This window comes from Caretta caretta, chromosome 8, assembly GCF_965140235.1.
Source record: "Caretta caretta isolate rCarCar2 chromosome 8, rCarCar1.hap1, whole genome shotgun sequence".
Taxonomy (NCBI): Eukaryota; Metazoa; Chordata; order Testudines; family Cheloniidae; genus Caretta; species Caretta caretta.
Window position 1 is genome coordinate 105,762,610 of NC_134213.1, and position 12,387 is coordinate 105,774,996.

A 12,387-nucleotide genomic window follows, 5' to 3' on the forward strand; every position below is an offset into this window, starting at 1 on the left:
TAATCCAGAGACATTGGATTTTCCCTGGCTCTGGCCTATAAAAGTGGGGAGGGGCAGAGGAGCTGACCTGTTGCTCACAGGATGGGTGGGGGAAGGAGAGGGAGATTGAGCTCTGATTGGTTTCTCTGCAGATGGCCAATCAGAAGGCGGCTTCCCCCCTTCCTTTCCCCTCCCACTCGTCTGCGTTGCAGACTAAAATTTGCTATCTTAATGTCGCTTTGGGGAATGGAATGTGATACATGCATAATATTTGAAAGGGGCCTCATCCCTGAAAGCAAAAGTACAGAATGTGATCCAGCTCCAACACTAATTAAAATTCAAGAGAAGGGGTTTTTTTGTTCTCGTATGTAGATTTTTCAAAAAATCCTGCAGCACACCTGTTCAGGCCTGATGGCACACCCTAATCTTTGTTTGGAAAATACACCACTCTAAGGAGTGCCTGGTGGTAGTGCAGCGGTAAAACAGTCTGTGATGATGGGATATGGAAAGGGCTACTGTAAAGCATCGGAACTGATCCACAAAACCAGTAGGTTTTATTTTTAAAGCACAAAAGGTAAAGTTCATTAATAGGTCACAGTGGAGGTTGGCAGGCTAAAAGCTTGAGCCAACAGCTGTATTGTGAGCAGGCGAGCAGTATTGTCTCTCATTTTCTTCCAATTATGTGGTGAAGGGGGTAGGGGGTCACACAAATACCTAGATAGGGTCCTTGCCTTCTCTGTTCTTTGGAGGAGCAATGTACAAAATTCCTGCTCTCAAATGGACAGATATTTGTGAATTTCAAGACAGTGACTTTTGTTTTTCATGTTGTATTACTGTGTGAAACATACTTCAAATTGAAACTAAATGCTGTGAAAATTATTGGTTTTGACTATACACCCTGCTGGAAGAGTGAATTTTGCTTTGGAGGAGGAAGGTGTTCCCATTGTCAGATTTAAAAACATAAATAAATCAAAAAGAAAAGGAGTACTTGTGGCACCTTAGAGACTAACCAATTTATTTGAGCATGAGCTTTCGTGAGCTACAGCTCACTTCATCGGATGCATACCGTGGAAACTGCAGCAGACTTTATATATACACAGAGAATATGAAACAATACCTCCTCCCACCCCACTGTCCTGCTGGTAATAGCTTATCTAAAGTGATCATCAGGTTGGGCCATTTCCAGCACAAATCCAGGTTTTCTCACCCTCCACTCCCCCCCCCCCCCCCCCACCCACCCACCCACCCACCCACACACAAAAGTGAATTTGTGTGAGGGGGTGGAGGGTGAGAAAACCTGGATTTGTGCTGGAAATGGCCCAACCTGATGATCACTTTAGATAAGCTATTACCAGCAGGACAGTGGGGTGGGAGGAGGTATTGTTTCATATTCTGTGTATATATAAAGTCTGCTGAAGTTTCCACGGTATGCATCCGATGAAGTGAGCTGTAGCTCACGAAAGCTCATGCTCAAATAAATTGGTTAGTCTCTAAGGTGCCACAAGTACTCCTTTTCTTTTTGCGAATACAGACTAACACGGCTGTTACTCTGAAACCTATAAATAAATCAGTAACTGCAGGAGACACACTATGACACACAGGAGTCAACTATGTAGGCCAAGTAGCTTTTGGCTACTGCTTTGAAGACATGGCTAACATCCTGTGGTATTCAAGTGGCTTTGGATTGCTGCCAGGACACTTACTGCAAATTCAGGGAAGATTTGACATGTTTTAGCCTTAGAATGGAAAGACTGTGGCATGGCTTGTATTGTGCAGGTATGGGGTGAGCAGAACCACCATTGAATGCTGTTTTTTTAACTGCTCCTCTTTCTTCAGTGCACGATGATCCCTATAAATCAAATGAGGACAAAAACAAGGGATTCAGAATATTTGAAAACACCCAAGCAAGCAGTGAGGATAAGGGAATGTAGTTTCCAGAAATCTGCTGGAGTCTGCTATTAATGAGATTAAAAGTCAGTTACTGTACAATGAAGCAGTTTCTTCTTTCTTTACCTATTATGCTCAACTGGGGCAAGAATATCCCACTACAAGAATTACTTTTAATAAGGGGGTTGTTTTACTGTAGGAATTTGGCATGAATGGAATCCCCCTACAGATTTTTTGCTTTTTTTTCCTTTTGGCAAACCTTATTTGATTCCTTATTCCTTTCATAGTGCAGAAATCACCGTAGCTACGTATAGTTTACTCCATTGAGTATGGTTGCAGGAATGTGCACTATTCTGGCAATAGTGTGGTGCGTGGCAGTATATTAATGGTGTTAAGACCCACAAAAATGGAGACTTTTTACAAGAAAAAAATCCTGAAGTGAAACTGGAATGTTTTTAAAATTAAATTTTAAAATGTAGGATTATATGCTCCCTTTCATTTACACAGTGTGAAGAGCCACAGAACGCACAAATCCCATGGAGGGAGGGTCAGAGTGGGAAGCTCAGCTCTGCATGGTTGAGGAGATACAATTAGGGGGCAGATTTAGGGCAAAAGCCTAACTTGAACTCCATCAGAAATGGAGGTCCCTTCCTCCCTCCCAAGTTATTTTTAGACCATGGCTGGTGTGTGTGAACAAGAGTCAATGCTAGGGTGACCATATTTCCCAAAGGGAAAACTGGATGCCGTGTGGTGCTGGCCCAAGCCACTTGGCTGAGAGCCCACCCCCAGTGTGGAGCTGGCCTGAGCCACTTGCCTGAGCCGCTCCCCAAGCCCCATGTGCGGAGCCGGCCCAAGTTGCTCACCCAAGATCTGCCTACCCCCCATGCGAGGCTGGGGCTGGTGTTGCTGCTTGCTCAAGCCCTCCCTGCCCGCCTCCTGAACCCTCCCTCTCTCCCACATGGGACTGGCATCACTGCTCCCCCACCGCATGTTCCTCCTCACTCCACTTCTTTGACAAAAGTGGGCATTTGTCCCGTTTCCTCTTGTCAGCTGATCAAGTTGACAAGAACAAACGGGACAAATGCCTACTTTTGCCAGAAAAGTCTCAACGGCCAGGTCTTAAAAAAAAAAAAAAAAAAAAAAAAAAAAAAGACTGTCCTGGCCAAAATGGGATGTATGGTCACCCTAGTCAATGCTGTAAGTCAGAGGAGGGGACATGAGAGAGGCTAAGGCAGGGTATAGATGCCTGGAAAGACTACAGGGCTAATCCCCATGCATGGCTAGTGCAAACCACTCCCTCGCCCAAATCTACACCACCGCAGGCTGTACCTCTCAGCACCCGTGAATTTGTTCTCCCTTTGGACACATTTTAAGATGAGGCCCCCTAATTAATGAGGCTTTTCTCCAATAGATTCTAACATTTCTGAAGTAGGTCAGATTATGCGTCTGAACTGTGGCCACTCTCACTCCTCAGGCTTCTAGCCCAGCCGGTCCTAGTCCCTGCCCCTCCCCTGTTTCTCAGTCTCCATCTCGCCACCCCAGACTCATTGACCTAGAGTGCTACTCACTTCTGGTCTCATTGCCTAGCCAGTCCCAATGTCTGCGCTCCTGGGTCCCACTTTCCCTCAACCAGCCTCCAGTCCCAGGCTCCTTGTTCCAGTTTCCCCTCTCCTCCACAAGCTCCTTGTCTCAGACTACTTCCCCCAACCCCCTCCAGTCTGGCTCTTGTCTCCTTAGCAATCAAATCAAGCAGCTTCCTCCTCCATAAGAACAGCCATGCTCGGTCAGACCAGTGATCCATTTTGCTCAGTGTCCAGTCTCTGACAGTGGCCAGTGCCAGGTGCTTCAGAAGGAATGAAGAGAACAGGGGAATTTTGAGTGATTCATCCAGTCCCAGCTTCCGGCAGTTGAAGGGTTAGGGAAAGCTGGAGGATGAGGTTGCATCCCTGACCACTGAGGCGAATAGCCGTTGATGGACCAATCCTCCATGAACTTCTCATTCTTTTTTTTAACCCTGTTATACTTTTGGCCTTCACAACATCTGGCAACGAGTTCTACAGGTGGACTGTGTGTTGGGTGAAGAAGTCTTTCCTTCTGTTTGTTTTAAACCTGCTGCCTATTAATTTCATTGGGTGACCCCTGGTTCTTGTGTTATGTGAAGGGGTAAATAGCATTTCCTTATTCACTTTCTCCACACCAGTCATTATTTTATATTCCTCTGTCATGTCCCTCCTTAGTTGTCTCTTTTCCAAGCCGAACAGTCCCCGTCTTTTTAATCTCTCCTCATATGAAAGCTGTTCCATAATTCTAATAACTTTTGTTGCCCTTTTCTGTACCTTTTCCAGTTCGAATGTATTTTTTGAGATGGGATGACCAGAACTGCACACAGTATTCAAGGTGTGGGCATATCATGGATTTATATCATGGCATTATGATATTTTGTTTTATTTCCTGTCCCTTTCCTAATGGTCCCTAACATTCTTTTAGCTTTTTTGACAGCTGCAGCACATTGAGCAGATGTTTTCAGAGGATTATCAAATGACTCCAAGATCTTCCTTGAGTGGTAACAGCTAATTTAGACCCCATCATTTTATATGTGTAGTTGGGATTATTTTTTCCAATGTGCATTATTTTGCACTTATGAACATTGAATTTCATCTGCCATTTTGTCACCCAGACACCCAGTTTTGTGAGATTCCCTTTGTAACTCTTCACAGGCAGCTTTGGACTTAACTGTCTTGAGTAATATTTTTATCGTCTGCAAAATTTGCGACCCTGCAGTTCACTTCCTTTTCCAGATCATTTATGAATATGTTGAACAGCATCGGTCCCAGTACAGATCCTTGGGGGACCCCGCTATTTACCCCTCTCCACTGTGAAAACTGTCTATTTCTACCCTTGGTTTCCTGTCTTTTAACCAGTTACTGTTCTTTGCACACTGGCAGGGGTCATTGATAGCACAAGGGAAAGAGAGGCACTCTGCCCTCAATTTCAGTACCTGGGCTTGACTTCAGTCACAGGGAAAGTCCTGTTCGGACTGAGGCTGGAGCATGCTCAGAGCAGACAGTTTTCAGGGAATTTAGCTGCAAAGCTGCAAAGTCTCAAGTGAGCATGTGCAAACTGCAATTTTTCAAAGGCTTACAACTTTGTCAGATTTGGTTGGATTATCATGGGGAAAGCAAAAGAGACATCCCTGACATGCAGGTCACTGCCTGCCAAGCTTCAACTCCCTGCTCCAAAGCATGGGGATGCCAGAGTTTCTCGACCAAAAAGTTACCAGTATTTAACACAGGCAAACATATTTTCCCTATGTCTCTTTCTTGGAAACAGCTGAACAGTTTTATCTGAAATTTTTCAAAAAAATTCAGCCTGAAGCAGATACCTGGTGTGGAAAATTTCAGCCCAAACAGTTATTTTGACAGAGTTACAAACAACTGAAAACAGGGTCTTAGAATGGGAAGTGTCAGGCAGTCTTAACAGGTAGCACTACCAGCCTCACCTATAATAAGCTGTGGGAGGAGGAATCATACTTTTCACCCTGTATTGCTTGTTTCTTTTTGAAAAAATTTTTCAAAAAAAGTTTCAAATTTTGTTTTATAGTCATTTTTTGTCCTCGCTACTGTCTGGCTCTCTTGTACTAGCAAAATGATGGTATTTGGATCCCAACACTGCAGGGGAATGTTCACATGCACAAAGTTGTCTTTCAGTGTGAATAATTCTAATGCAGCTTTGGTGTACAGTCTTATTTAAATGCAAAACATAATTTTTGTCTTAAATGAAATTGTCCTTTGGAATCATAGAATATCAGGGTTGGAAGGGACCTCAGGAGGTCATCTAGTCCAACCCCCTGCTCAAAAGCAGGACCCATACCCAATTAAATCATCCCAGCCAGGACTTTGTCAAGCCTGACCTTAAAAACTTCTAAGGAAGGAGATTCCACCACCTCCCTAGGCAACGCATTCCAGTGTTTCACCACCCTCCTAGTGAAAAAGTTTTTCCTAATATCCAACCTGAACCTCCCCCACTGCAACTTGAAAACATGATGTAATTTTAAACTTTGCCTACTGGGACTATGAAGTTGCTGTTTACATTTCATTGTCAGCATTGCTTTTGATACTGATAGGGTGGCTCTTTAAAACCAGCTGACACATCCCAGTTGACTTTTAAGTATTTTAACTAAGTAGCAGTTGTCATAGGATTGTAAATGAGTAACATTCCTGAATTTTTCTGTATGTCATAGTCTCGCTCTGTAGCATAGTGAAAAATAAAATGGTGGAGATGCTTGGTCTGAACAACTTATTTTTAACACTAAAGTTTGTGAATCTGTTTATTTTCATCCGTGTTTATGCAAAATAGAAGGTTGCATTTTCCCTAGTAGGATTATGCTGTGCAAAGCAGATATTAAGCTCCCATAACATACAAAAGGGCCTTTGTGTTCTCTCACATCTGTCTCTGCATAAACAGCTATGTTAACCCTTTAGGGCTGTACAGAGTTGCTTTCTTTTATTGAAGTGACTGTCTCAGCAAGGACTGAAGTCTCTCCATTTAAAAAAAAACAACAAAAAATCAAAATCCAATATGGTGGTGTTGGGTTGTGTAAACCTCCAAAAGAAACAATGAGTCTCTTTATGGAGGAGTCCCACAAGAAAGCATAGAGAATTCATGTTTTATTGCATTGCGTCTTACACAAATAGTCTAGTGGTAGGTTGGAAGAGCTTTCTTAAAGGCCATATTGTAAAGCAGCCTGGCATTTTATTTCTTCGGCCATTCCTGCTGTCAGCCTTTCCATCAGACAGGGGTTTGAACTCTGTTATTAGTGGAACTTGGCATAAAAGTTCTTCTCACTGATGTAATTGCTTTTCTTTGCCTTCTCCAGAACCTGAACAATATCAGCTTGGTCAGGTGTTAGAGTAACCGTTCTCTGTGTGTTGCACTCTCTTTACTAAATAGTTTCTCTCTCAATTTAAAGTCGCTTTTCCACGTGTTAGCCCATAATACAGACTTTTCCCTTTCGATACCTATATTTTATGTTTATCTTAAATTAATTTGGAAGTTTAGAGTGCATGCATAGCGATGTGCACTCTGAATGCAGCTCCTATCATCCTTATTTCTTATTGTGGGACCGGCAGGAGACTTTTCAATAATTGCATCAAAGGTCCATTAACTATCTTGTGTATGTTGTGGACTGCAGTGAAGCTTGGAGGATGAAAATTAATTCAGTGGTGCTGTGAATATTCCTAAAACCTTATTTGAGGTCTGGACCCAAGTATCACATCATAGAGTGAAGCACATCAGTGTGGAATGCTGTTTTTTTTCCCAGAAAATTGTTCTATTGTTTGACATGAATCCAGGAAACTCTAAGGGTGAAATCCTGGTCCCATTGAAATCAATTACAAAATTCCCATTGGGTCTAGGATTTCACCATAGGTGGGGTTTGAAGACTCTCAGGGCTTGCTTGCATACATACAAACTTGCACAGATTTAATTAATCACTTTAATTAAACTAATGTAAACCTCTGAATGGACACCCTTATTTTGGGCTGAGTGTCGTATTTCACCTGTTCCCAATTGACTTAAGCAAAACTAAAAAAGCCACTTTTGTACAGAAATACGTGTGTCCCTATGGGTTTAACTATAGTATGTCTACACTGCAAAAAAAGGTGTGGACTAACCAGAGTTGAGAAAACTTGGGTTAAAATAACAGTTGAAGATACAGCAACTCAGCTTTTAACTTGGGTAAGCAGTTTGAGTACAACCCTGGCAGTCCTATATGCTTGAACTTGGGCTGCTAACCCAAGTTAAAAGTTGAGTTCTCTCCCCTTCACTGGTATTTTAACCCAAGGTAAGAACACACCTTTGTGCAGTGTAGTTATACCCTCTCTCTGTTTAAATTCACACCTCATGTTCTACCGGGGCAGCTTTCCCAGATAGACAAGGTCTCAGACGTCTACCAACAAAAGCAAGGAAATTTAGGAGTCCAGATGTCTTCCTGGATTTAACTCTGAGCAGCACAGTGTGGCTGCACAGTTGGTAAATTCTTTGTAGGTAAAATCTGAGGCCTCAGGCTGCTCCCACTGCCTCCTGGGATTATGGAGGAGCTCACTGGCAAAACTGTCAAACCTAGAGCTGAGAGGCGCTGCTAGCATGGTGCAGTGCTTGCTTGGCTTCCCTTCTTAAAATGCCACCTCTCAAGCCAGCCTTTGCCTCAGAGAACCCAGTTTGCAAGTTTCGCAGATTCTCCTACATATCAGTGAGTTTCCAGCGGTAAGAAAACATCAGCTGGGAGCTATGCTGTGTTACGTGTATCACACGGGTGGGTTATTAACTGCTAATATAGACTAACAGACTAGTGAATACCCACTTCGTCCGATGCATGTAGTGGAAATTTCCAGAGGCAGGCATTAATATCCCTGCCTCTGGAAATTTCCACTACATGCATCCAATGAAGTGGGTATTCACCCATGAAAGCTTATGCTCCAGTACGTCTGTTAGTCTAAAAGGTGCCACAGGACTCTTTGCCGCTTTTACAGATCCAGACTAATACGGCCACCCCTCTGATAATTGGTAATAGTTTAATGTTGCACTTGGGAGTTGAGGTTGATAAAAATGCCATACATCTTCATTAAGAAAAGGAGGACTTGTGGCACCTTAGAGACTAACCAATTTATTTGAGCATAAGCTTTCATGAGCTACAGCTCACTTCATCGGATGCTGTAGCTCACAAAAGCTTATGCTCAAATAAATTGGTTAGTCTCTAAGGTGCCACAAGTCCTCCTTTTCTTTTTGCGAATACAGACTAACACGGCTGTTACTCTGAAACCTATCTTCATTAAGGAATTTCTTTAGACTGAGAGTTGGTACATATTGCTGGTACAGGGACAAGTTGTGACCAGGGCACTCTGTCATGTTGGCAGAGGTTTTGCAAAACCTAAACCCAGTAGAAATGTTTCCATAGATCTCTAATTCCAATGAAAACATTTTTTATTTGGATTATTTGTTCCCCTGCAATGTTTCTAAACCAAACTTTGGAGCTTTGTGCTAGTGCATGAAAACCAGGTGAAACAAATTAATCCATTCTCGCTGACCAAGTTGAGTGAAATACAAAAAGGAAAAAAAAAAAAAGTATTAATGGCAAGAAGTAAAAACTAGATTTTAAAAATTCTTTTAATATGAATAATTGAACAGGTTAGAAGACTTGTTGGAATTTATAGAATGATTTTTTTAAACCTGACATTCTTTTTAAAATTTGATCTTTGAATATTTATTAAAATTCAAACATGACATTTCACTGCATCTACCATGGGAAAGAATTGTACTGGTGAATTTTCTAGTGTCGGCACATGCTTATTTCTGTACAGAATACAATGAAATTCCACCTCAGTTTGAACCTTTACAGTAAGAGTTGAGAAATGTTTTATCCCTCTAGGATTTAAATGAATTTTACAATGAACAAATGCTTAAACATTTGGCAGAGTGAATGAATGTGTGCTTTGATAAGAGATAACAAAGGCCATAACTGAGACATTAAAGTGCACTTTGGGTCAGTGTGGTTCACTTACCCTTGTAAAAATTTATGAATCCCAAAGTGAACTTTATTTATTATAGTTCAATCACATTAAACAAATAGGACTTTGGAACTAGGAATCTAAAGCACCATTCAGCGTTTTCGCTGCATGTTCACGAGAGCAGCATACTTAACCTTTTAATGAGAAGAAGGAGAAATGTATTTACTTTATGGACTGGAGTAGTGTCAGCTCTGGATAGGTAATCAATGGTGACCTGGACTTGATCTTTCAGACAAGAGAATCACTATCTTCAGCAGTTGCTTCACTCAGACAAGCTAACATGGTGGGGATTGGTGAGGAGTTTTTGTGCATCCAAGCACTATAAAGCTAGCCAACCGAGTTTCCTGACGCTGGCTGATACTGCAGAGTGTCACCCTAGAGAAGTCTGCAGAGGCATTGCTAGCTATCACTGCCCAGTGTATCTTTCTGTGGGCGCACAGAGCAAGGAATGCAGAAGTGGAATGAATTCTTCTGCAGGGAGCAGGGCAAAATGAGGAGTTCAAAGAAACTCAGGAAAAACAGAAATCAGCTGCCAGTTCTTTCAGTGAGGAGGAAGATATCTTGCACTGATCCTTTCATTCATTTTCTCCCCCAAAACAGTGCCTGCGCTCTGATGCTACGGGTCCTGAGTCAGCAAAGCACGTGCTTAAATGTTTTGCTGAATGGAGGCCTTTGAAAGGAAAAGATGCTAATTCTCTGATTAGCTATTTCCTGCCAACTACATCCTTTCAATATGCAGTGGGACTACGTATTTGACTTGATTTGAGACTTAGCAGCACATTCAATTTCCTGTAGCTTATTTTCTACCAGAAACTGTTGGTGTAAATCAACAAGTACCTTTAAAATACAATTTTGTAAATGGTTAATTTAGCAAAATTACAATATGAAAATATTTAAAGGTCATGCTTTTCCTCATGTACTGTAAACCATACTAATTGGTGTATTGTGTTCTAGTCCTGCCTGGCATATCCTATAGAGAATCCCAAAGAGTCTTGTTAAGCAGACTTTGTTTCAGATTTTACCAGTACAGGGACTAAACCATTTTAGCTCTTGCTGAAGCCCAGACACTTGCTGCCTCTGGTTGTCCGTTGCCTCAGCAAATTTGAGTGGATTATAAACAAAATATAAAACTGGTTGCATCATCTGAATCTTTGATGGGCACATGCCTGACTTTGGTGCAGAATTTGTGTGTAGTTGGGTACAAACAAAAGTCTCCCATAAATGAGTATCTTTAAAACAAGCTTTAAAAATCTTGCTCCAAATTTGAAAACAGTATGGAATTTCAAACCCAGACAATATTTTAAACTTTCCTCCTTTCTCTTTAAATTCAGAACTGTTTAATAAAGCATGATGAGAATGGTTACTCGGCAGTGGTGGGAGACTTTGGTTTAGCTGAGAAAATCCCTGATTGCAGGTAGGTGGATTCTTCAATACTAATCCAAATGAAGAGTCAGTGTGCTGCAGTTCTGTGACCTATGGAACTGAATGCCTGAGGGTTGTTACGTTTTGCTAGAACTCACAGAAAACAACCACTGATTTCAGTCTGAAGCTACAAGCTAGATGGAGACTTGGATAGTGGCACTTTTTCTTTCGATGTTCCAATGATCAGAGAGCTAGCCCAGGCATTTCAATAGGTCTCCAAAGCAGGATAGATTTACTTTTATATTTTTGTAAAGAACTCTGGGTGACTTATACTGAATGCTCACTTCACTGCTTCTTGGTTTCACAGCCAGTGTCCAAAAACATTAAAGTAGAGGCCTCTTTCACCTCTGGTCTAGTAGTTGAAATTCAGGGTTGTAACTATCTGATGGCTGTTTGGCCCATTGTGGAATGAGATGATGATCTCCGTCCATTTGAGGAATGAACAGGTGACTGAATCTCACAAAACACGATCACAATTGGCAGCTGGCCTTTTTTTTTTTTTTTTAACCCATCCAGTGTAGAGGCCAAGGATTTGATTAAGCTATCGCCCCATCTGTATATAGTCCTGTGTGTTCAGGATTCTGGGACCATGGAATTTGTCCAAAAATTATGCCTCAGAATTTAAGCTCTAATTAAAATAGCTTCTAGCCTGTATGGCTGTAAGGAAAACATCAGGAACATAAACGATATAGTATTGTCTTACTGAGACTGCAAACAGTCTAAAACAATAGTTCAGGGAGTTGTGAAACTCCCCATTCATCTCAATGGGATGCTGACTCAAACAGTTTTAAATGTCAACACTGTTAACTTTTTCTACTATTGATAAATTCAGCAATAAATCCTGAATTTATTTCTCAATCCCTCACTACCTCCAATTCCTTCAGATGCCAGAAGCCTGAGCAGTCTATTACCAAGTCACCAAAACTTCCAGCTTCCCTTTCTCTTACAAAGTTGGTGGTGCAGTGATGCATTTTCAGCACACATTTTTGAGATACATTGGAAATCAAGAATGTAGGAATAGCCTAAAATAAATGTAACTTAGTATCAAAACAAATAACACAAGAGCTACTGTACTGATTGCATTATTCATTTTTAATTAAAACTTTAGTTTTCAAATTTGAACAGTGCAGCCATGTAATGTCCCATTTGCTGACCGCTGTGCCCTAGGGCTTAAGGGAGTGTACCACAGAATGTAGATACCACTAACCCCAGAGACTCAGTTTTTAGAGGTGGTCCTTCAAAATCAGTGTTGCAGCAAGCTTGCACTGCTGCTGTATGTGTTCATGAACAAGACTGCAGTTTCTGAATGTGTGGAGATATTGTAGATCAGATTAATACAAATTAAAATCACCTCTGATTGACTGCTTCTCTTAGGTTTTGCTCAGTGGGATTCACCAGATAACCCTACTTAGTGAATTTTTGAAAATTTTAAATAAAATTTGCAAGTCACTTTTCAAGGTTTTTGTTTCTATTTATTGTGTGGGCCTCAGACCAGACTGACTTCTTTCAAAATGGTGAGCAGAATCTTTCTAAA

The 12,387-nt window shown here is 41.5% G+C and overlaps 1 protein-coding gene and 1 long non-coding RNA gene across 3 annotated transcripts in view; one reads left to right on the forward strand and one right to left on the reverse strand.

Annotated features, from left to right (window-relative positions):
* Positions 1–12,387, forward strand: part of TESK2 (testis associated actin remodelling kinase 2) — a 124,621-nt gene that overhangs the window by 89,168 nt on the left and 23,066 nt on the right. For both annotated transcript variants that reach the window (XM_048862249.2, XM_048862248.2), the window contains exon 6: positions 10,763–10,845. In XM_048862249.2, the coding sequence (XP_048718206.1) occupies positions 10,763–10,845 (83 nt within the window). The remainder of the gene's footprint in view (positions 1–10,762; positions 10,846–12,387) is intronic.
* The window catches only part of LOC125641808 (uncharacterized), a 39,890-nt gene that overhangs the window by 13,715 nt on the left and 13,788 nt on the right, over positions 1–12,387 (reverse strand). The window lies entirely within an intron of this gene.